The sequence below is a fragment of the Zosterops lateralis genome (genome assembly GCF_965231275.1).
Source record: "Zosterops lateralis genome assembly, contig: HAP1_HAP1_SCAFFOLD_103, whole genome shotgun sequence".
In the NCBI taxonomy this organism is placed as follows: domain Eukaryota; kingdom Metazoa; phylum Chordata; class Aves; order Passeriformes; family Zosteropidae; genus Zosterops; species Zosterops lateralis.
In genome coordinates, this window is record NW_028154575.1 from 24340 (window position 1) to 50188 (window position 25849).

The 25849-nt window shown below is 43.6% G+C and overlaps 1 protein-coding gene across 1 annotated transcript in view; it reads right to left on the minus strand.

Moving 5' to 3' along the window:
• Nucleotides 1-3967: 3967 nt before the first annotated feature.
• LOC310923546 (F-box only protein 15-like) overlaps nucleotides 3968-25849 on the minus strand; it is a gene marked incomplete at its 3' end in the record, with an annotated part of 33427 nt that continues 11545 nt past the window's right edge. Inside the window, exons 6-10 of the mRNA XM_083885508.1 lie at nucleotides 25268-25397; nucleotides 22904-22986; nucleotides 21615-21760; nucleotides 16105-16229; nucleotides 3968-4237 (exon numbers count right to left, since the gene is read on the minus strand). Coding sequence (XP_083741634.1) covers nucleotides 3968-4237; nucleotides 16105-16229; nucleotides 21615-21760; nucleotides 22904-22986; nucleotides 25268-25397 — 754 coding nt within the window. The remainder of the gene's footprint in view (nucleotides 4238-16104; nucleotides 16230-21614; nucleotides 21761-22903; nucleotides 22987-25267; nucleotides 25398-25849) is intronic.

Genomic DNA, 25849 nt, shown 5'->3' on the forward strand with positions numbered 1-25849 from the left:
CCTGCTGACTCTCCTGTCTCGAGGGTTTTTTTACCTCCCTGCGGTAATCCTGAGGGTGCTGGTATCTCTCCTTTCCTATTAAAACTCAGAGGAGGCTGATGGCTCTCCCCTTCCCCACCTCCTGTAAGAGGTGTATGAGACCCGTCTGCTGATAACAGACGACAGGACCTGCCTGGCTGCCGGCCAGCAAAAGAACCCGCTGCTCGCTGCTGGCCACAGACAAACCCGGTGCTGGCTGCAGGCCAGCTGGTAAAGTGTTTCTTCCTCCCTCCCCGCTACACTGCTGCTGCACGGAGAAGGTTTTTCCCTTATTTTTCCCGGGAGAGGGTCGCCTCCCGTGTTCTAAATTTAACTGTTCTTACCAAAATTGAAGAATGCAGTGCAGGTGTTCTCAAATTCAGTTCGGAGGTTTCCTGATCACCGACCTGCAGATTTCAGGATGACGAGTCCTGGGCCCTTGGAACTCGTTGGTCCGAGGTGAATTTGCAATCAGCTGCCGTCTCTGGTTAGAGATTTCTTCCCCTGTCTTCTCAGCTTGTCTTCTTTCCTTCAGAGGTCTTGCTGTGTCCACTGGAAAGCACCGATTCTGCCCACACCGGTGTCCATTCGTGCCCGTTCGTGCCCATCCATGTGCCCACCCAGGGACGCCAATTCTCGGGGTTTTTATTCGGTTGTTTCCTCACCCGAGATTCCAAGGCTGGCTGGTGGCTCATGTGGGCACGAAGGGAGTGATTTTCCCTCTTGATCTCTGAAGGATTTAGGTCTGCTGTCTGACTCTGTGTCTCTGTGTTCTGTGCTGAGCTCGGTGTTCGGCGCGAGAATGAAGGGAGTCTCAAGGTCTTGCTTTTCTGGTTTCTCGCGTTGTTTATTAGTTCTTATCTTACAATTCTCTGTGTCCGGCCATGGTGTTCACAGCAGCTCGGACACGAGGTGACTCCCCTTCCCCTGTGTCCGGCCATGGTGTTCTCAGCAGCTCGGACACAAGACGACTCCCCTGTGTCCGGCCATGGTGTTCTCAGCAGCTCGGACACAAGGCGACTCCCCCGTGTGATGGGAGGTCGCTACCTCTTATACAGATAACTACGTACCCATTGTTTACAATTCTATGCCAATGTCTATCACCTATACTAACACGGTCATGTCTACTCTGATCCAATCCACTGAAACTATTTTGTGCCCATGTCACTGCAGAAGATGGATGCCAAGGGAGAAGAAGAAGAACCCAGGGCACCGCCCTAAAACCACCATCTTGTCCCTTTGCATCTACATTCTAAAAACCCAAAACTACAAAATCTTCTGCACAGTGATAACTACACTACTCTCAGTAACACCTTTGTGACTTGCAATTCTTCTCTCTGTTGGATGTTTTTCTCATGGACCAAAATCAAAGCCTGTGTCTTCCTGGGCTCTGTGCCAGGCAAATCCCCCTGCACAGACCCCAGACCCTCTTTTTTGGGTCCCAGGCCTCTCTACCGAGGTCTGTGACTTCCCAGGGCGCCCAGAGGGATGCCCTGGACTCCAACAGTTTTTGGAAGAGATGCTTTCTTTCATGAAACGGACCACTGCAGTTGACCTAATGTAAACCCTTTCCTCTGTGGAGGTTCTTATCCTTTGTGGAGGTTGTGGAGTGTATATCCTTACATATATAATGAAAAGAAGATGCAAATTGAAGAAATGGAAGCTTCAGTTAAGGCATATGTAACTTACTAGGTTTGATCATACAGGTGGTACCTACTGAATTTGTGCAAGTTAAAACCAACTGAAATCAAAGAAGTGGCATAAATATGGTATCAAGTTTAGGTCCATCTGAGGCCTGTTTCAGGACACATCCTTCATCCTTCATATAATTATAGTCAGTGAAGATACAGGAGAATAGCTCTGCAACAGTTGGGTCCATTTTTTAAGATCTTGGAACAGTTTGCCTGGGTTTTGCTGAATACACGTTGTTGAACAGCAGAAATAAGCCAGCCCAGCAATAACCTGAGGAAACTGCTCTGCCTTGTATCACCTTTTAGGTTGACAGAGCTGCTAAAGACTTATTCTCATCCCAATCAATTCAGTTAGTAAGCTTTCAGGCTACTAGATTAGCCTGTCAGGGGTAGGGACAGCACATTCTCTTTTTTCATTTCCAATAGTGATGCCAGAATTTTCTATAAAACATTCAATTGTATAAAATACTCAAATACTTTATAAATTGAAATTGCTTATTAAAGGAAGTATTTTACTTTTATTAAAAAACCTCTAAACCCAGAAACATTGGCAATACAATAAAAATTCAGCTGGAATGAACAGTGACAGACCTCTCACCATTTGATGGCTGCTGGGTGCCCATTGACTTTGATAGCTTCACAGCAGGGAAGAGAACATACTTGCACATTTCAAAGGAACAATATAGCCAGAATAATTCTACATTTTTGTTTACAAGCTTAGCAGGAAGGCCAATGCCTAAGAAAACTTTAGGACTGAGCTACCATTTCCTTGCTAAAACTGGTATCTCAAACGTTAAATTTGGGCAAAACCAAATATCCAGACTGGCTGCTTGTCTGTGCAGATCACTTTCAGTGTCCGTCGTTCTGGCATTCATCACACCCAGCCCACATGTTAAAACCTTTATATCACTTCAAGGGATCCCTGTTCCCATCAGCATCCAGTAAGAAAGACGACAAAATGCAGCTGATCATTCTTGTTCTGGCTAACGACCAAAGGTAGAAACATTTCCACTGTCTCTTTGGGTAAAGTTAACAAGGTGAACTAGAACGGTAACAGCCTCAGCTTATTGCCTTTGAAAGTCAAATTAACATACAACTCTGTGGCTGTAACATCTATCTACCTCTGTAGCATGGAAGACATGCTTACATATAAACATTGTACAAACCAATTAACGTATGGAAACAAATAAAGAGTATTTATTTTTAAGGAAATCATTACCATAATAAAGTCAGAGCAGTCAGCTATGTAATTGTCCCTGACAGGTAATGACATTGGACTCTCAGTATCGTGTAATTTTTTTTTTTTTTTTTTTTTTTTTGTTTTTGTTTTTGTTTTTGTTTTTGTTTTTGTGTTTTTTTGGTTTTTTTTTGTTTTTGTTTTTTAAATACAGGAAGTGGAAAATTTGATCCTAAACTTACTCCAAGGAACTGGAAAGACCAGGCACATATATTCAATTTTCAATTGTATTCATATTGTTAGATAAACTATCAGATATACATTGTTTCCAAAACAACTGGATGTTACATAAATTCAGTATGAACAGACACCAGCTGAGGTTAGCTTATAATTGGGACACTTACTCAGAGGCCAATATGTGAGGCAAGTATCTAGGCTCAAATCAGACAAGGTTAGAACATGGGAAAACAGAACAAACAGGAATTTAAAGAAACGTCATAAATAGGTTTTACACATTACTTCCTTAACAAATGCCTTGACTGACATATTTTTCAAACCTGACTTCCCATCTACCCTTTCAATCTTTTACTAAAATATATTTAAGTGACGTTTTTCTGGAAAAAGCATTTAACAAAGCCTGTAATTTACCAGTAATACTCCAACAAACCTGGAGCAAACAGCACACATGCTGTTTTATTACTAAGCATTAAAAGCCAACGTTCTCAAAACCAGTGCAGCTTATGTAAGGTAAGGCATCTCCACCGTATGGCTCTCAAAAGAAGCAATTCCTTAATGACAGTAACATGTGTCTATAAAGAAAAATCTTCCTAAAAATAATTTAAATATAGCCAGCGAGAAACAGACTAATGTTCAACAGAGAAGAAAGCCTCTCACATAAATCAATATGTCTCTTTGATCCCTCAGTTGCCTATTAAAAAAATTTAGGCAATTGCGCTTATTACTGGAAAATTTGCAGTCTTGCTCGTTGGTGTCAATCTTAAATATCAGTTTGTGTTTTTTTTTATTGTGGGAGGGTTGTTTGTTTGGTTTTTAAAGCAAGGAAATTAGTGACCTAATTAAGTCAGTAATTTGTTCCATACCAGCTATTTACCTTTTTGGTGCTTACATAAAGCACCAAAGTGACCACAATATATTCCTTGGTTTCTTCCAACCACACAAACTCAACACAGACTTTACCCTCTGAATCTGCATAGTCTGCAGTATAAATATGACCCATGTAGTCATAAAGGCCAGATGACTTGGTAGACAATCCCATGTGGACTGGAGCACTAAAACACCAGAAGGGCTTTCCAGTTTCATCCAAGAGAGTCAGATCCATCACAAAGCAGTCCTACAAACACAAGCAGAAGAGATTATTTCCCCATGGCCCAGTAAGTAGATCTGTCCCTGATGTTAGAAGAAATATAAAGGGTTCAGAGGGTTTTGTACAAAGGTTAAAACCTCAAAATAAAATTGATAATGGTTCACTGACCTATTGCAAGAAATACTTACTTAGAGGTTTTCTACAGAAATCAAAATTGCAACCCACAGACATGAAACACTGCAGTACAGAAGGTACCACTGCCAAACCAAATCAGACATTATTTCTTGAACATTTTTCAGCCCTTAACATCTGTTTTTCTCAATTATTAGTTACTTTACCATTCAAATGATTATAGTCCCTTCAATATGAGTAAGCAACCTAAGCTTAATGTCAGTTGCTAAACTTGTGTGAATGTAGCAATGTTTGCAAAGATACTCAGGGACCACTCAAGGCAGAGCACACAAAATTACCCTTCCAAGCCAGCTGTATACAGTACTTTTTGAAAGGCTCACAGCTTCAGTTCCCAAAAAGGTAATAGTAATAATCCTGATGTAATTCCTCCTCTTACAAATTCTTGAAAATATTTCTTTACAAGATTACACAACTAGATAATTTAAAAATGTTAATGCCAATTCTTTTGTCTTTGCAAACTGATAGTTTCCCATATCCCTTAGAAGCACAGGAGTTGTCTGTCATGGTTAGTATCAGCTGTTCCTTATTCTCTTGAGTTCTGAATCACTAAATGAATCAAATTATCTTAATTATGTTGTATCTGTGGTCCAAAAGCAGAAATAAACCAAAACCAACATATTCCATGCCAAAAAAATTCATTTGGAATGCTTTATTTCTCTGTACTACATAGTTGTGTTTCTGTTGCTCTAACATTGCTTTCACTATTACTTTACTTCAATCAAACAACATAAGGGCAGATGGCACAAACATGAGGCAGTATGATACACACAGTTTCCCTAAGCCTTTTAATGCAGACTATGCTGAAAATACAAAATTCAAACCAAACCTGATAATGATGGTATCATAAACTTATATGAGCTACAGAATCACTGGAAACCAGAAAGAATTACAATTTTCTGGTCTGACAACTTGCATATATAAGGCCAATTACAAAATGTAAAGTGGGATGTGCAGTGGTTCGGCTTTTTCCAATGGGTGCAGTTCCGGCCAGCCCTGCCGCCACTACGTCCAGGGGCTCACTTTGCCAGAGGCGTGGGCAAACTCGACCAAGGTGCGGATGGTGCGCAGAATAGAAAGGCGGGACTCTCAGGGGGTGCAACCAAGGGATGCGTAGCCCCAAGGCAGCGCTCCGGAGAGAGACGCTGGCCTCAAGATGGCACGGCTTTTTATTAGGTGGGTTCAGGGGTGGGATTGCGTGGGACCAATTAAAACTCTTTGCCAACATATAATGAGGGATGCAGAACTTTTGAACCAATAAGAAGTAACTTGGGGAGGAGGAATACATGATGAGGGGGTGGGGAAGTTATATAACTTAAAGATTGACAGGTAACCGAAAAGTGGCAAACAACCATTATGGGATGGGGTTACCAGGACAACCAAGATTTTGGCGGGAAGGTTTGAGGGGGGGGGGAAGGAAAGTCTGAGGGAAGGAGAGAAGGAGAGGGAAGGAGAGGCCATCTTAAACAATAGTAATAAATACAAAATTATAAAACACAAATTATAAAACCAAACCGGAGCAGTGAAAACCCAATTGGAATTGAATTTAAGCACCACCACATCTTCCCCTTTTTTATTTTTTTGTGATGGCTTTTGGTAGTGTCTGCTTGGGGGATAGATGTTCTGTTCCGTGAGCCACCTCTCGTCATCAGTCTCCGGTGAAGAAGTCCTCTGGGTCAGGGTATTCCTCATCTTCCCATGACGGGAGCTGCTGCATCTCGATCTTCTCGACGGGAGGAACACTGGCCCAGACGTTGTTCACGCTGAGTGACGAGGTGGCTGCAGTGATGGTCTTTTGGGTGACTCGTCGGATGATGCCAAATGCAATTCCAATTATAAGTAACAAAAACTTAGGAGTAACTTAAAATATAACAAAATAAATTAATCAACAAAAAGCCAGTGAGGAATGGGGAAGGAAGGAGCGGACCTCTCTTCCTCCGGACCAACGGGCTTCCTTTTTCTTCGCCAAGTGACATTTTTCACCTGATTATCTGACTCTTTGGAGGCCCTGGGAACATAAGGTCTCACCCACTTGGCCGGCACCCATTTAAGTTCGGTGGGTGTCGATACGCAGGCATATCCGCGTCCCCAAGTGATTAAATCGTGTGGACCTTCCATTCTCATGGTCTCCGGGTCCTTGACAAGAACTGGCGGCTTGGATTCTAATTTCAAATTTGGGTTCCCTCCAAAGTGCCTAATTATTGGGGGATTCATCAATTCAAATGAACAATTTAGAAAATTAATTGTGTGCAAGGCCCTGGCTAATCGAATTTGGGGTGACTCCAATTTTAGAATTTGTCCCTGTTGATTGAGGACTCTTTTGATGTTTTGGTGTGTCCTCTCCACAATTGCTTGGCCTGTCGGGGAATAGGGGATGCCGGTTTTGTGTTCTACTCCCCATTGCTGGAGGAAGCTGCGGAACTCCTTGGAAATATAGCTTGGCCCGTTGTCCGATTTGATGACCTTAGGGATGCCTAGGAAAGAGAAGGCTTGGAGGAGGTGTTTAACAACATCCCCTGCTTTCTCCCCTGTATGGGCGGATGCATAGACTGCTCCAGAAAAGGTGTCCACAGACACATGGACGTACTTCAGCCTCCCAAACTGAGGGACATGAGTAACGTCCATCTGCCATACCTCGTTGCTGCTCAGCCCTCGGGGGTTTACCCCGGCATGCAAGGTTGGGACTGCATGTCGCTGGCAGCTGGGACACGTCGCCACAATGGCCTTGGCCTGATCTCGGGTTAGTTTGAACCCTCGGACCAAACCTGGCACATTCTGATGGAACAGTTGGTGGCTGAGCTTTGCCTGCTGGAAAACGTCAGGCAGCGGGGCCTTCGCGACAGGGGCAGCAAGAGCATCAGCCCTCCTGTTTCCCTCCGCTATGAACCCCGGCAAATCCGTGTGCGACCTGGTGTGCATCACGTAAAACGGTTGCTCTCGGTGGGAGATCAGCCTTATTAGCTTCGAGAGCAACTTAAACAGAGCAATGTTAGTCACTTCTTGGAGAACTGAGTTCTCCGCTCTGGACACTACACCTGCTACATAGCTCGAATCGGTTACCAAATTAAATGGTTCAGAGAACCTTTCGAAGGCCCTGACGACTGCGGCCAACTCAGCAATCTGAGGGGATCCTTCCACCTCAGCAACGTCAGACTCCCACTGCTGAGTCTGAGGATCTTTCCAAGTCACCACTGACTTGTGGGACCCTCCGGACGCGTCTGTGAAAACTGTCAAGGCTTCGAGCGGTCTTTTGCTCTGAACACTCCTTAAATTTAATTTAAATTGAGCATCCGAATTAAAAATTTTGTGGGCAGGCCGATGGATTGAAATTTGACCAGTGTAACTGTCCAGGGCAAACTGAAGTGCTTCATTCTCTTGAAGCAAGTGCTCTAACATTGCCTTTGAAATTTGGCCCGAATTCAACCGAATTGGTACGTGGATCACCTCAAAGTCGCAGCCAGCCAGTTCTCTAATGCGAACTCTGGCTTTCCGAATTAATTCAGCCATCAACTCCTGTGGGCGTGTCATCCTCTTGGACCTGTGATGGCTGAGAAAGACCCATTCTATAATAAGAAGAGGATCTCTCCTGCCTCGGTCCTTCCGGGGTATGCTGGTCACCTCGTTGTCCCATTGGAATATCATTCCATGGAGGTGCGGCAGATTCCCTAGAATGACAAATCGGAAAGGCAAATCAGCATGGCATCGATTTGCCTGTCTGGTGGACATCAACTCTTGAACCCTTTTCAGTGCTTTCTGTGCCTCCGGGGTGAGTGACCTAGGGGAACTCAGCCCCTCTCCCCCTTTCAATAAACTGAAAAGAGGTGCTAGGTCCTCGGTAGTGAGACCCAGCCAAGGCCTCACCCAGTTCAAAGCCCCACACAGCTGGTGCACATCCGCTAAGGTCTTGATGTTGGTTCTGATCGCCAATTTTTGCGGAACAATGGTCCGCTTATTAATTTCGAGGCCAAGATATTTCCATGGTGGCATCTTTTGAATTTTCGCTTCCTGCAACTCAAACCCTGCAGCAACCAGTGCAGCCACTGTCAGGTCAAGCGCATGCGTCAACAGGTCGTCGTTGGGGGCGCACACGAGCACGTCGTCCATATAATGAAAGATGACGGCCTGGTGTGCAGCTGCACGCACGGGGGTCAGCAAGGAAGACACGTACCACTGGCAAATGGCAGGAGAATTTTTGACTCCTTGGGGAAGAACCTTCCAGTGATACCTTTTCCTTGGGGCCTCTCGGTTGATGTTAGGAACCGAGAACGCAAACCGCGGAGCATCGTCGGGGTGGAGAGGAATTTGAAAAAAGCAGTCTTTAATGTCAATTACTGCCAGATTATAATTTTGGGGCAACATGGCTGGGGAAGGCATCCCTGGTTGGAGAGAGCCTATGTCCTCGATGACCTCGTTAATTTGTCTGAGGTCCTGGAGAAGCCTCCATCGGGTCTTATCCGATTTTTGTATTACGAACACTGGGGTGTTCCAAGGAGAGGTGGTCTCCTCTATGTGACCCTTTCGGAGTTGCTCTTCCACGAGCTCATTCAGCGCCTTTAATTTTTCCTTAGAAAGCGGCCACTGCTCCACCCAAACTGGAGAATCCGTTTTCCAATTCAGTTTTTGGGTGGGGCGCAGTTCAGTGACCGCAGCCTGAAAATTTTGTGGAGGGTCAGGGAATTCAATTGTTGCCCCCCACTGGGCCAGGACATCTCTCCCCCACAGGGGTGCTTTGTAATTCAAAACAAAGGGCTGGATGTTCGCCAATTGCCCATTGGACCCCTTAATTTGCACCATGTGCTTTGATTTTTTCGCCAATTGAAGGCCTCCAACACCCTCAACTTGCTCCACCACTGTCTGCAACGGCCAACGTGACGGCCATAGGTGTTCCGGGATCACCGTTACGTCCGCCCCCGAGTCAAGGAGACCTTTAATGATGGTGGTCTCCCCGCCCACCCTTAATTTGCACACCTCCTCAGGTCTGTCATGTGTGATGTACACGACCGTGCTTATCTGGGGGTGGCAGGTCTTGCAGTCGCCCTCGGGACACACCCTTTCAGGGAGTGATGGTATTGCCTGGGCGACTATCTGTCCCTTTGACAGATAAATGGGTGGAGTCGTGCAGCGAAGCCAGAGTTCAAACCACTCGGGATCCGCAGGAGTGGTTTGGGGAACAATCTCGATTTCCGGCGGGGTATGTTTACAATCCCCCACGACTACATATGTTGTGCCAATTTTGTGCCAGGTACCTCGATTTTTAGATACCGCCACACGGTGCCATTCATCATCACGGATCCACAGGGCATCAGACACTTGAAGATGAAAGGGCACTCCTTCGCTTGTTGTTGTCAAGGACTTTCCTGTGAAAGGAACAGGCACATTCGGGTCAGGATCATCAGGTGAAGGACTCCTCAAAGGGGAGTCTCTTGTCTTGTCCGGTGAATTCCCTCTCAGAGGGCTCCTCTGCTGCCTCTGGGAAGAAAAAGTCAAGTCCGTTAAAATGTCATGTCCGGTACAACTCAAATCATCATTCCCCATTCCTCCTCCCCCGGCTTGGGCCACCCGATTGGGGTCATCGCACTGGGTGGCTCCGCGCTCCCTTATTCGTTTTTTTGTTGGGAGCGTCCTCCCCTCCCATTTCCTCCTTCTCCCTCTTTGGCTTGTTTAAATTCCTGAAACTCCCGTCTCAGGGGACAAGCCTGCCACCAGTGTCCTTGCTTGCCACATAAGGCGCAAGGCCTGTCAGCTGAATTTCCAGATGGACGCCTTCCTTTTGGTACCACGGCCGCGTTGTCCTGATGGCAGGTTGGGCTCTCTGCGGTTGCTGCATTCACGGTTTTCCGTCGCTGTTCCGGCCTCTCTGGCTTTGCTGATGTCATCAGGGGGACCACCTCAGTTACCACCTCGACATAGTCCTGTAATGTCGGCTTGGGAATCCGTGGAAGGGTCAGCATGGCCTGTTTGCAGACTTCGTTGGCGTGCCTGAACGCCAGCAACGTGACCAGCCTCTCCCTTGCCACTTCGTCCTCTTCCTGCTGCTCTATGGCTACCGTTAGCCTTTCCACAAACAGCAGGAAGTTTTCCTGAGGTCCCTGAAAAACATCTGAATACGATTCCATGGGGCCGGAAGGCCGCATGGTGGAAAACGCTTTCACAGCAACACGAGCAATTTGCCTTAACAACGGCTTTGGGAGGCTTTCAGCTTGCTTTTGGGGCATCTCCCATTCTCCCTCACCCATCACATGTGACAGCGTGATCATGTTCCCTTCATTGTCCACAGCTGTGTCAGGGTCATTTGACCATCCTGGGAGAGCGTCCTGCAAGTGCCTTTTCCAGGTTGCAAACCAGAGCTGATACTCAGTTCTGGAATGCAAGCACTTGAATAGGTACTTGATGTCATGGGGGACAACCTCACTCCCGGTAACTTGGCCATCTAACAAACCAAGGAAGTACGGACTCATGCGGCCGTACTCCTTGAGGGCCTTCATGAGTTCCCTGACAACATTCTGGGACAACTGCTGCCACTTTGCCTCCTCATGCCCTCCTCTACCCCTCCTGTAGGTAACTGGAGCGATAGAAGGGACATGGGGACCATCACTTCCTGGATCCCACCCCTCCCCCTCCTTGCCCCAAGCGTGGGAACCGAAAGAAGGGGCGTGGGAACCGGGAGGCAGTGGGCGGGACTTGGGCGTCACCGAGGGGAGTGGCCTGCGACGGGAGGGGGGCGTGCCAGGGTCTGGGAAAGGCACGCCTTCGGAGGAGTGGTTTTGGGTGGAGACTCGGGAGGAGCGGCAGGTGGGGGGGTCATAGGAAGGGGTTTCAGAACAGTGACAGCCTCGGGGAAGGGTGGAAGGGGACGGAAAAGGGTTGGGGGGGGAAAACTTGGGGGACTGGGAAGGGGAAGGGAACGGGAGCGGGGCAATGGCGGCGGCGGCGGCGAGCGGCACCCCCGGCAGCGGGCTGGCGGGCAGGGCGGACAAAGAGAACGACCGCACCATGCGGCCGCCGCCATTCCGCGCCTCTGCCGCGCGAGCACTGCGTGCCTGCGCCTCTGCCGCATGGCTGCCACGCGGTTCTCCCGCGTGGGCACCGCGTGCGCATTCCACGCGCGCGCAGCGCGCGCCTTCCGCGTGGACGCCGCATGCGCCTGCGGCATGGAAGCCGCATGCGCCTGTCGCATCGGCGCCGGGGTCTCCTTCCGCATGGAAGGCGCGTGCGCCTGTCGCATGGGCGGCGCGTGCGTCTGCCGCATGGGCGGCGCGTGCCTCTGCCTCATGGACACCGCGTGCGTTTGCCGCATGGACGCCGCATGCCCGTGCCACGCGGTCGCCATGCGGTTCTTCCGCATGGACGCCTGCCACGCGGGCACCGAGCGGCTTTTCCCCCGCGCCTCCCGCGCGGGCGCCGAGCGGCTCCGCGCCGGTGCCTCCCGCGCCCCCCGCGCGGGCGCCGTTTGGCTCCGCGCAGGCATTTTGCGTGCATTCTTCTCCATTAACACTGAACCGAACTCGGGGTTTGTTTAGGGAGGTTCGGGGAAGGGAAAATTCCTCGGGAGCATGGCCAGTGCTCCGTCGGACATCCCGGGCAGACTGCCCTGTCTGTCCCGGGCGGGGGGATGGCGTCCTGAGAGCGCCAGGGCTGGCGGGCTGGGGTATGCCCGCTGCACCTCTGAGGATGCCACGGCGGGGAGAAGGGGAGGGGGACACAGAACGGGAAGAACAGGGGGTAACAGAGCTTTCTCCGGGAGACCGCTCTTTCTGCACTCCCTTCATGTTTTTCACGGCAGTTTGAATTTGCCGCGACCAGAACAGGTATTTCGCTGCATTTTTGTCTCCAGCGGCAGCTAATTTGGTAAGTTTTAAGATGACGGGGTCCCAATATCGGGGGTCTGTCACAACTTCCGGGTTCGTTCCGGGGAAATGCAGACAGAGCATGCGCACGAAATGCTTCAGTTCTCCTTTAGAAAACTTAACCTTATTAAAACTGAGAACACCAACAAAACAACGAAAAACGCCTTTCTCCTCTGCCGAGAGCCTGGCACCCATTCTCCACTTCCAAACCGTTCCGCAACACAAAATAAACTAAAAACCGAATCCCAGCACTAAAAAACTCCGGTCAGGCAGCCCCCCCCACTGCCTCCGCCCCGAAGGTGCCTCGTAAAACCAAAAAAGCCCGCTTTAAACCCCGTCTGTGCCCGTGCGCAGACAAAAAGCGGGGGGGCTCCGCGCCGGGACCCGCCGGGCTCGCCGCGCCTTCCGCGGTCCCGGTCCAGACCGGGAATCGAACCTACGTCTCCCGCGCCCGGGCCGGCAAAAGGACGAGCACGGCACCGCTCCGGTCCCGCGATCCCGCTCCCGGGGCAACCGGCTTCACCGGGAATCGAACCCAGGTCGCGGCGGTCAGAGCGCTGAACCCTAACCACTACACCACGGGCTCTGCCGTGCTGCTCCCGATCTCGCGGCCCCGGTTTCTTCCCGCGGCGCGCCCGTGTCGCTTCCCCCGATCCCGGAGCGAGCTGGGACCAGCTCGGAACCACGGAAACTCAAAACATAAAACAACAAAAAGAAATAAAAACAGGAACCGCGAAACAAAAACCCGAGAGAGGAAAACAACCCCCCCACGGGCGCCGCGCGGCTGGATCCCCCCGAGGACAGTCTCTCCTGGGCTGGATCTTCCCTTTTGGGTAGGGTGAGGGCAAGGGGCTCACACGCTTACCCGTCCCTGGTTCCTGCGTGGGTACAGCGGTTTGGTCTGGGGTAAATCCGCACTGAAGAGGACTTCGCTGGGTGCTGCGAAGCTACCCTCCTCTCCCTCCCGGGAGCGCACCTGAAGGCTGCTTCCACTAGGAGGTGCGACGACAATGAAAAATCCGTAAAAGGTCCTGACGGACCGGATTCAAGCACGTGGCTCTCAAATTGAGGGCACAGCGTCAGAGCCGTCGCCGTCGAGCTGCCAGTTCTTCGCCCACGCGTGACAGCCCCACGTTGGGCGCCAGCTTGCAGTGGTTCGGCTTTTTCCAATGGGTGCAGTTCCGGCCAGCCCTGCCGCCACTACATCCAGGGGCTCACTTTGCCAGAGGCGTGGGCAAACTCGACCAAGGTGCGGATGGTGCGCAGAATAGAAAGGCGGGACTCTCAGGGGGTGCAACCAAGGGATGCGTAGCCCCAAGGCAGCGCTCCGGAGAGAGACGCTGGCCTCAAGATGGCACGGCTTTTTATTAGGTGGGTTCAGGGGTGGGATTGCGTGGGACCAATTAAAACTCTTTGCCAACATATAATGAGGGATGCAGAACTTTTGAACCAATAAGAAGTAACTTGGGGAGGAGGAATACATGATGAGGGGGTGGGGAAGTTATATAACTTAAAGATTGACAGGTAACCGAAAAGTGGCAAACAACCATTATGGGATGGGGTTACCAGGACAACCAAGATTTTGGCGGGAAGGTTTGAGGGGGGGGGGAAGGAAAGTCTGAGGGAAGGAGAGAAGGAGAGGGAAGGAGAGGCCATCTTAAACAATAGTAATAAATACAAAATTATAAAACACAAATTATAAAACCAAACCGGAGCAGTGAAAACCCAATTGGAATTGAATTTAAGCACCACCACAGGGATGGTGTTGGGTGGTGGGATGGTGAGGTTTCCATGCATTTCCTTCCTGGTTCTAGTCAGGATCAGGTTAATTTTTGCAGCAGCCAGGAGGTAGCATGGCTAACACAGTGACATTGTTCTATACCACCTCATCTCATTTCCAGGAGCAAGGAAAAGGTTGTCTTCTCAGTCAGACTATTGTGGCATGGTCAGGTTGAGTTCCTCCCTTCACATGCATGTTTGCATGTTAATCACTCGCCTCTCTTGTACCTTCTTATTATTAATTTTGTTGCTGCTACTCTCCATTTTCTTCTCCCATTGCTGTTTCCAGTAAACTGCTCTTATCTCAACCTTGACCTTTACCTTTGTGCCTCCAGTTCTCCCCTCCAGCTCAGCACAGGGCAGAGGAAGGGGAGAGAGCCAGTAGAGAGTGTGATTTGGAGTGGTTACAGTGAGAACATTAAATTGGAGAATACCATTCCTAAGCCATGACAATTTCCAACTATCTGTACTTCAGCAATTAAATTTTTTACTAAAAAACCCAGAAGTGCCAAGAAAGCTTTTGGGTTTTTTGGTTTTCCTTAAGAGTATTAAACAAAATTCAAATAAATTCCAAGTAGTGGAATGTCCTACTTCTGTGGCTGATGTTATTCGGCCTCCACACATTTTAAGAATTTTAGACACTTATGGTAAAGACCACAGTGAATTCAACCCATGGCTATATGCTGACAAATTCTATCTGTCACCCCAAAATGAGGCATTTAAAAAAATTGTATTCTTTATTTTGTCGTAGAAACAAACACTCAATATAATTTATGCCGTATGCACATAGGAGGGAGACTAAAACTGAAAAACTAAAGACTACAGCCACAGCTGTTTCCTCTGTCAGATAACTTCCTAAATTCTTATATACTACTCAGGAGTATTTTCATGGAAAAAAAAAATCCTGCCAAGCAGCTGAATCACAGATTAGACTCGGGTTAAAATCACAGAATGATTTGGGTTAGAAGGGACTTACATAAGTCATCTAATTCCAACTCCCCTGCCTCACCATGCTCATCATGGGCGAAAGAATTTTTTTGCCTTTTTTTGTCAATGTCCAATTTAAATCTACCCTCTTTCAGTTTAAAAATATTGTCCCTTGTTTTGTCAACACATGCCTCAGTAAAAAAGTCTCACCTTATCAAACAATATTTCATTCCACATCTATACATGATTGGCAGAAACAGCAGTTTTATTAATTTTGAGGGTCTTTTCAAAAGAAGTGCCAAATTTGAAATCAAGTGTTGAACTAAGTGATTTTCCAGTAGTGCTTAAACTACATTCATCAGAATTTTTACAACTTCTGAAACATTCACGCCGATAAAGTACATTTAAAAATATGTGCCTTCACCACTATTGCAAAAGGTACAGAAATAATCTGAAGCTTTGTTTGAAGTAACTCTTTCAGGAATTTTATCCAACAGAATGTGTGAGCATTCCTCTAAAAAAATAAAAAGTTAATCCAGCTGACTGATGTACCTGACTGGAGCTAGGTGCTGACTGTGTGGATGTGGTCTGTAGTTTCTCCCTGTGGCCACTGGCATTTTAACATTCCCCAGCAGTTCCTAACTTTCACTGCATACACACCACAGAACTGCAGAGTATTTCCCCAGAGGTTCAAGGCTTATTGCTCACAAACAAACCCCAACCAACCAACCAACCCAAAACAAACAAAAAACCACAAAACAAAACAAAAAAAACCAACCCACCCTCACATCAAACCCAAAAAAAGCCCTCACAAAAAGTACATCTGCAGTATTTTTTCTTTTTTTTTTTTTTGTCCAGCATTTACAAGCAAGGCTGGTCAGCCACAGCATCTTTGCTGAGTGGAAAGCACTGGAGTGATAACACACATTACATGAATGAGTCTAGCATGCAATCCACACACTATGAGAGAAAGCAGAAAATGTTTTTCCTCAAAATTCACTTATTTTTTAAAATATTGGAACACAGGTCTTTGTCTAGTAACAGACACCTTCTACATATCAAAAAATTGTTTTAAAATTAGCATATTTAAGATGCACAAACATAATTCTGTTTTGAGATAAGCATTTCCACAAACAAAAAAATATTTCTGACCTTTACATTGCCTTTAAACACATCTGTTTCCCAGCATATGCCAAGTGTCCCAGTAATAGGAAAGTGCTTCCTATTATCCTTCAAGTTTACAACTCTGAGCCTCAGGTATCCATTTTCAATGTCATCTGAAAATATAAACAATATACAACATTACAGCAGTATAAATCAAATTCAGTCCAAGTACGCTGTAAATGTTCTCCTTTTCATGTCTTTTTCATCTCACTCACCAATAAGAAACCCTGCCATACACCAACAGCTAAATATCAAGCACTTCATAGAGGAATTAAGTTGCAGTTCGAAGTTTGATTCTGTGATCCACAGCAGAAATAGCAGCTAAAAATTCTTTTGTATTTTTTAGCATAAAAATAGGAATGGCACCTAAAGAACTTACACAAGGATGCAAGGAGTAAATTTCATATTCAACACTTCCATCTCTAACTGGAAACTCAACCCAATAAAAAGGGTATACAGGTAACAATTTCTCCTTAGAAAGGATATTGCATCATTTAAATTGACATGCATTATGATTTGATTTGAATCAAGTTTTTAAATTATGAATTTAATTTTTTTTAAAGTAGCTTTCCAAAACTCCTGGTTCTTGGGGTTTTTTTGGCAGAACTACTATGATTTGTGATTTTTTTATTACTACGTATATCCATATTTCTTTGGTATCTCTTCTCTCAGAAGAGATTGACTTTTTTTTTTTTTTTTTTCCTTTGCTATCAGAGGAGGAACCAGGGACTCCAACATTCTAATTATAAGTTTGGGAACATTATAATGAACACAATCTGACTACAAAGAAAAGTGAAAATAAAAGCATCACATGACACAAGCAGATTTCTTGGTAGGACATCCCTTAGACAAGTTTCCTTGAACAAGAGATTCTCTCTCAAAAGAGCAAAACAAAAGCACTAGAGACCTCAGTACAAAAAAGAAAATATCTAGGACTTGCAGGAGACAAATGAGAAGGGCGAGAAGGAATTCCCAGGAATATAATGCCTGTCAGGATCCAGTAGCAGGTCCTGGATGGTAAGGTAACAAGCTAAGGGGCTTGCAGAGGTTTAAGATGGAAGTGACAGAGTGAAAAAGGAAGTGTTTTGCCTGTGATTCTCCTTCGATCAAGCTGAAGTAGCAGCATGAGGCCACAGACAGAAGAAGCAACATCAGAAAGGCTGGCTGTGAGTTAAATGGCTGCATCCAGCAGGCAGTGCCAGCAAAACCTCTGCTTGGTGGCTGCTTGAAGCAGATCGTTAGAGGCAGTGAAGGAGAAAGAAAGCCCACACTTCAACACAGAGGCCAAAAACTTCTCTGAACTGGTGCTGTAGAGCCAAGGCACAAACCAATGCTGGAAAGGCATCACTCACCAGTGGGGAGTCCAGAGAATACTTACTCTGGGGAGGAAGCAGCCCAGCACATGACAGAGAACAGCAGCTGCAGGTTTTTCAATACAGACACTGTCTGGAATAGGAGTGTGAATACAGTAACCAACGTGACCATGCCCAGGAAATATTTTGTAGGAAATACTTTGTATGGTTGAAGGAAAATGCAATCGTCCGGACCATGATACCCACTGTCTTTGCAGTGAAGTGCAAAAGAAATCAGTGAGAAAAATGTAAGCAGAATTCGTTTCCAGGACCCAGCTCAAAGTAGAAAAAGGGCATTAACTTGATACCTGTCCAAATGGTTCAGTTCCAAAACCTCAGTAAATCAAATTCAATGACAAAATGTCATTCAAGGTAAAAATATTTTACTTAGTTTACTAACTAACCACTGAAAGACCACACTTAAAGTTGAGTTTTTGAACAAGATTTGAAAACATCAGTCAACAAGCATTTTTTTCTAAGATGACTATTTGGTTATCCACAATTCCAGTCTGAATGGAAGTGGCCATTTCTCTTACTCATTCAAATCAAATGAAGTTTGAATGGATTAAAAATGGATTGAAAAAAGCATTCTGCTAATAAATTAATGAAGCCCAGGACATCACTGCCACTGCATGACATTAATACACCACTGCTAGATAGATCAGCTGGCTAAGGTGTATTATAGTTACTTCTTAACTTTAGCCAGAATGGAAATAGGCAACAGATCAAGAATCTGAAGGCTAATTATTCATGGGCTGGTTAATCCAGTCTTTATATATGGGTTTTTTTAATATAAAAGCTCCATTGCAGTCTTTATATTCCAGAGGAGGGAAAAGTCTGCCTAGAAACAAGCAAGGAACTGCAGGCTAAGTACTGAAGTCTTCCCTTCCTCACCCCAGTCACATAAGAAAATGAAATTAAAGGACAGAACAAGCTATGTTAAACATATGAAGAGAAACACAGAGAAAGCAAATTGGACAGGGCTTTCTTCAGCCTGATCCAGACTTTGTTTCATTGTCCCCTTATAACATCTCTAGTCCTTGGTTTATGCAAGACACGCATAGCAGCAAAGCAGCAGAGTAAGTTATAGGGAACAAATATTTCCAAGTAAAGGTAATAAAGAACATATATCATGTAGACAAACTTCAGGGGAAAGAAACAAATAGACCAATAGTTCCGGAGTACTTATTTTAGCTAAAAGCCAAGGAAGTTTGTTTTGCTAACCAAGCCTTTGTTGCAAATTGTCATTTGATTGGTATTTTCAGAGGAAAAGCTGTGCTTAACACTAATTCTGGTGCCAACAACCAGCCTTAAGACACTGAAATGGTTATTTAAACTTGCAAATCAATCTTCAAGGTCAAGCAAAACATTTCAAAAGCCTGATATGAAATTTTTCAAACAAATCTTAAAAGCTCTCTAAATACACAAAAATCAACTCTCACATTTTGCAAGCACATCACATCAGTTTACATCAACAAGAAATGACATTGAAAAGTCAAAGCTTAAACTACCATGTGGGTACAAAGCTGTGCTTAAAAAGTTGAAAACCTAGGTAAATACACTTCAAAAGTATTTATTAAGAAGCTGGATTCATAGCTTCTGGGAGTCTTCTGGGAGAAAAGCCTGTCATACCTTCCTGAAAACAAGGAAAGTTTTCTAAATATTTTCAATTCAGTTACAAAGTATTTAGCATATTCACCCTACACTATCTGCCAGTGAGACCATATTGCCAATTCTGTTTACATGAAAAGGAGAATAAAACAAAATGCTAAACCCCAGCCCAAACAGTGGCAAACCAGCTAATTACTGTAATGTAAGTATTAATAACAGAAAAAAAAATCTGAAGCCATATACACTCCATCTACTTGGTTCAATGAAGTGTGACATAACTTTTTTAATTTAATATTAAGAATTCTGCAAAAAGAATTGCAAACAGAGTAGCAAAATGAAGCTCAATACTAATAGACACTAACAAAAAGCAGATAAATATTAATATTGAACAAATAAACCAGTTATTCTGCAAAATACAAATGGGCATTCTCTGGTAACCTAGGAAGGCCTAGAGCTCCCTAACGAAAACCAATAAATAAGTAAAAGAACAGTATAATAGCTGACAACTGATCTGTGCCTCAAGTTGTAGAAATTGCCATGGGCATGTCTATAATTTAAAATAAAACTGGACTCAGTAGAGAATTTTCAAAAATAGCAAGACAAGAACATTGCAGACTTCCATGCTTCAGAGTCCTCCCAGAGGAAGGGACAAAGAATATTATTAGAAGGGAGCCTAAAACCAAAACACAAACCAGCAAACACAACCAGTCTGGACAAACCTGGCCACCACATTCAGCAACACCATGTTCACCAAAATGAGAAAAATGAACAACAACTTAGAATGAAAAATGTGAGAGCAGACAACCATATGCTGCATCACTACACCATTTCAGGAGGAAGTCAAGCATTTTCCACAAGGAATTATTGTGTGAGCACATGGAAGGGACAAGTTGACAAATGAGCTTATTGTCTGCAGAACCATGGCTTCAGCTGCCTGATGTCCTGTGAGACCAGAATCTGGTGGCTGTCACACTGCTGAAGGTCACAAAACCAGTAATTCAGAAAACACTCGTGAGCATAAAACAGATTCTGTAACTTGCAAAGTGAGATGGCATCACAACTGTAGCTCAGGGACATTTCCTAAAATTTGCATAAAGATCAGCTTATCAGCTTAATCTTTTGTGGAAGTAGCTTCTAAGCAGCAAGAAAGTGGTATCAAGAAAGGAAGTATGCCACATAATACTTTTTCTTGTGCAACTGTATTGCTAGGAGCATAACATTTTCATTTTAGAAAACAAAATATGACATTCAGCTAAACCAGAACAACCAACACAATTCCAAAAACTCAATCCTCTTGCCAATTTTGAGACGTTTTGGGGTTTTTTCGGATAATATAAAGAGGATTCTTGTACTACACAACACTTCAGGTAAGATTTCTTGCTACATGCGTAGACTTTCACTGAAGTTTTAGCCGTAGAATTATTCATTTAGTTTAAGCTTGCAACTTTTCTGGAATCTGAAAAATGTATTTCAGGTATATTTCAGGTTCAAGGACTACTACACTCCACACTGCACAAGGCTGCCATCTAAATGACAGCTCTTGGAATCACCAAACACCAACGAGAAAAACCAAACCAAATCACGGGGAAATTCTGTAGCCCGGTAAAAGCGCTCACGTCTGACAACAGTGCCCTCTACTGACCGAAAAACAACATGTTCTGCAATCCGCACTGCTCAGGAGTGTGGATAAAAAAAATTACTGCCGATACAAAAAAAAATTATTTGGGAGCAATAATTAATTTACAGTACTTAATTCTAAATTAAATTCATGACAATGTCTAATTTTAATATTTTAATCTGTCTCTGCTTACAGAAAGACAGCTATGTAGCTGTAGGAATTTATGCTGAAGTTATGTCAAAAGAGAGATCACACATGTATTTTTCAAAACCTCAGTACAATTATGAATTTGGGCTGTATGAGAATAACAGGGATGGTCAATCACGTCTCATGGAAAGAAGTGCTGAAAACAGAATGAAGCAGCAGTTAAAAAAAATGACTGAAATTGTTTACCACACAATGACGAGATGCCAGAACAGGCAACCTCAAGCTCACCAAAAAAAACCCTATAGATCTTAAAGTTCACAGTAACTTCTACAAATTTATCTATATTTTCAATCTGTCTGTGCATCCAAAGTATACTCAAGGAGAATTCTACAGAAATAAGCTTCCAAATTGTACGAGGACAAACTGTCTCTCCTTTATAAAATACAACTGAAAGAAACATCAGCCTGCACCAAGAGCTATGCCACCGCATTATTAATGCAGCAGAGAACTAAAAGAAAAGACCCTGACAATCTGAAGAATTCAGTCCCAGGCCTGACACTATAAAAATGTAACAATGGGCAGACTTCTTACAGAGCAGCCTTAGGATGCCACACAAAGCACCATGCAGATATAAAGAAACCACACAACTAACAGACATCTTACTCTTAAAATTCCATTTCAGTTTCACCCCTTAAAAGAGAGAAACTGGATACAAGAAGGAAAGACAGGGATCATTTCTAAAACAAACATTATTGTTCTGTCAACTTTACGTTTTCTGCAGAAGAGGCACTTGAATGATCCACACAGGTACATGCAGGTTCTGCCATGAAGGTCAAGATGCAGGTTGTACTCATGCAGTCCATACTCTGAGTCAATATCATCCAGTAAAGGTTGATTAGGTGGAGGAGTATATTGACTTGAAAAAAAGAAAAATAATAGAATTTAGCAAGGGGGAACATGACTTAATAGAGATGTAACATACAGCCCTACACTGAGACTGTCATCTTAAGACAGTTTTGAAATCAAACATCTCTAGTTCATCACACTTCTTTTAAACTAATACAGTGTCTAAAACTGCTGATCAGCTGTTCAGCCCAGCCAAAGGGAGAAAATATGTCAGTCAACTTTAAAAGGTACATCTGTTAAACTTCAAAACACGGATTTGTCTTCAACAAAGAAAAAAGCATCAGCTTAACTACAAATCTAAAAGCCCACTAGCTCTAGAGACTTCTCTGAAATAGCAAATATTGAAATTATTTTGCCTGTGCCTAACTAAATAACTACTGCACATAAATGACCTGAAGTGACCACATGCCAGAGGCAACTGAGCAACTTCTACACAGGATCCAATCTGGTACTAAGAGAGAAGGTGTTAAATCTTACATTCTGTGAGAGAAGAGCCACACTGAGTTATAGTGGGCATTTAAGACTACTGGTAGATACAAAAGTATCTGACTAGAAAGCGGAGTGGCAAATAAATTCCCCAAATACTGTTCTAAAGCTAAAAAAAAAAAAAAAATTGTATTTTTAAACAGTTTATAATGTATAAACAGGTATTACATTATACACTGCAATATACACATATACAAACACTTAATAGGAAACCCTGCTACTCTCTGAATAGGACTAAAAGATAATTGCAAGCACCTCACCAGTTTACCAGAATTTTTCTCCCCTCTTACACAGCCAAAGATTACTTCTCTACTTCCTGAAATGTCTCCCTCTTTTCTATCACTGTTTCAGATAGGAAGAGGAAATAAAAAGACTGCTTATGAAAAGGGAGAAAGTATGGGCAGTGTATTTCTAACTTTCTCAATACAGCCAGTACTAGTACACTTTTTTAACTAAATTATCTCCACAATAGCATAATGATGGCAATATTTTAGTATGAAAATGCTTCTACATTTTTGTATTTACTGTAACTGTTGTTTATATTACACAAGAATAGTTAATTACTGCCTAAACATAAGCATCTTACCAGCAGGCAATTTTAATTGTAAAACTCAAAGCTTTATTCAAAAGGTTATCTTTACTTCCCACAAAGGAAAACCAAACTTACACAGTAGCAGAACCCAAAATGCTTCTCTCAAGAAGTTGATTATAATGAAGATTCGCCATAACAAAAGCAATTTCATTTTTCTCCTGAAAAGTTAATTAAAGTATATGTATTTTTATCTGGAAATTCTTTTTTTCACAAGGTCTTTCTGAGCATTAAAATTCATAGAGAAATGCTGCCGCTTATTACTCTGCCAGTTACTGTAATAATGTTAGTAATGGCTTGCTTTAATACTTGGACTCCTAAAACCTTTACTGTTTTTTCACAAGAGTACAGAATATATATAAAAGATTACAGAATTTCTGTATTACAGGGAAAGAGAGGGAAACTACCTATGTCTAGGCAAAAATTATGAGAGCTCCAAGAATTGCCCCTAGCTTCTAATAACCACTTTTAAAAAGATACCTAAACAAAATCAAACTGCACTTACTCCCAACTGCTGAAACATCAAGATTATTTTCCCATGTAAAGAACTATTTCCAAAGAGGGCTAACATCAGTGAGGAATACAGAATTATTCAATAGAAACTGTGAATTTCAAAGTAAAAAACATGTCTTCACCAGACTATTTAGTCCTAGGAAAACATTAAAAACATAACCTTCTACAGATGTCTATACAGAGAAAACATCAATGCGAAAACTAGAGACAGAGGTATATATTTACTTCAAGAACACAATACTAGGATATCAAGTTTTTTTTTTCTTTAAATGCATTTTTTAAAATCCTGCATTTCCAAACACAGAAGTCAATAGGAAAATAATTCCCTGCCAGAAGTCTATTACTCTCCTGAAATGTGGGCAACTACTGTTTTCATCTCTCTGGGTTACCAGAAAATGACATCCTCTATTCAAACTTTTGGCTTTTTAACTGCTCCTGTATTTTCAAAGTGCAAAATTACAGCTATAAAAGATTTAACTAGGGAGATCTATCAATCTCATAATTTCTCAGTCTTTCTCTGTCCAAATACCAGAAGGCCCACGTAACCTGCCCTTGGTTTCTGTTATGCAGATATGTGCAAAAAACAAGACGTGTGGCATTTACAATTATTACACCCACTGACACTTAACTACCTCATATTACTCTGCCTACACAGAGAATAAGAACTGCTGTTCAGAAAAGCAAGCAGGGAAAATATACTGGAGTGAGGCACTCGATTCTTAACAATGATGTGAAACTTGGTTATGACTGAACCATTTCCAGGTGCTGAAAGATCTCTCTTTCTGAGCATGGATGGGGCCAATGCATGAGCAAGACCAGAGAGCCAACAATACAGGGGCACCCATCTACAAAACGTCTGAAGATAAGAGAGAAATGGCTGTTCACTTAGCAGAGATTTTCACAGACTGAAACAACCAATAATGGGTTTATGCCAGTCAGGTTTTCAAGTTTTCCAGGAAATGGATTTTCACTCTTACCTTTAAGTAGGAGTGAAAGAAATAGTCCTTCTGCACTTTTAAACATTGCCTCTGGCGATTGTGTACATTTGAGGCAGCATGTTTGCAGCTGGAGATTAGACACAACTTTGAGGAACTGCTCACAGCCTCCCTTAGGAAAGTTCCAAATAACCTAAGTCTACATCAAGAGCATGGCTGAGGGGAGGAAAAAAGGGCTACCACCTCTCAATTCAGACCAAGAGCAGAACACCTGAAACAGGCCTCCATAGCACCCAGAGCTACATAGCCACAGGCAGACACAGAGGTGCCAGTGCATCCCATGCAAAGATGCAGATTCCTTCTGAAGTCGACTTCAGATGTTCGGCACTGCCCTCTAAAGACATTCATGTCTAGACTTACCCTACAGAGGCTAACTGCTTAACCTAGACTCTTAATACCAAGAATTTAATACCCCCAAAAGGGCACCATTTACAGCATTCCTGCTGCTGGAGCAGGATACAGCTACCTGGTGATGTAGATTAAAATTAAGTTGCTATGTGGGAACTCATCACTTTGAGTGGCATGGGCAGGTAATGGCATGAATCAGAGGAAGAAGCACTTCTTTTCTCAAACCATTCCATTTAAAATTATTCTAGCATATCAAACTTGGGCATGTGAAGACTGTAAAATAAATAAAATTGAACACAGCATCTAATATGGAATGATAGATAACTGATCTCTTAATTAGAAGTGGATTTTTTAAAAAAGTATATATACTCCTGTGACAGCTCTTCAGGATACAATAAATCTTCCACTTACTGTCCCTACATGTGTTTTGTGGTTACTAGTTTAGACAAGATCTTTCAAAATCCAAAGGGGAAAAAAAAGGAAGATTAAAAAAAAAAAAGCCCTCCTCAAACCCAAACTACAAGCCATTTTTTTTTTTTTTTTCATTCAAATCATAATAAAATACAGAAACAAAATGTTATCTTACCTTCCAAATTCCTACTAAGAGTCCTGGACTCAGACTGAAGAGCTGGACAAGCTCATCAGCACCAACTGCGACACTACTTTCAGTCAGGTTGCCAAGAGGGTATTCAGCAATCAAGGAAAATCGACGAGGTCTTTGAAAAGAACATACAGAATGAAGTAAAAAGGCTGTGTCTCCTTATTCATGTAAAAGTTCAGTTTAATTTCATTTTTAACTGTAAAGTCTGACCAGCAGCACATGATGAAAATGGTTTTGAAAGCATTTGCCATGCAGAATCATAAACCATACATTTGAACAACCACAGTGTACTAGCAGGATCTCAACCCCTAACAAGAAAAGAAATAAAAAACACTACGATCTTCTAAAACATGCTTAAAAAAAGAACTTACGTACTTGCCCAATTTTTCAAGATACAGAATTACTTTATAACTTGTTTTTCATACTCTATTGATACTAGATGAAATCACTGAGAAGCAAAATTCAAAGGAAAGTATCAAACTGTACATATAATAAATTAAAAGTATGTGCTACAGGAAGCTTTCCTTTTTTAGATTTTTTTTCTATATTTTACCTATAATTAAAGCC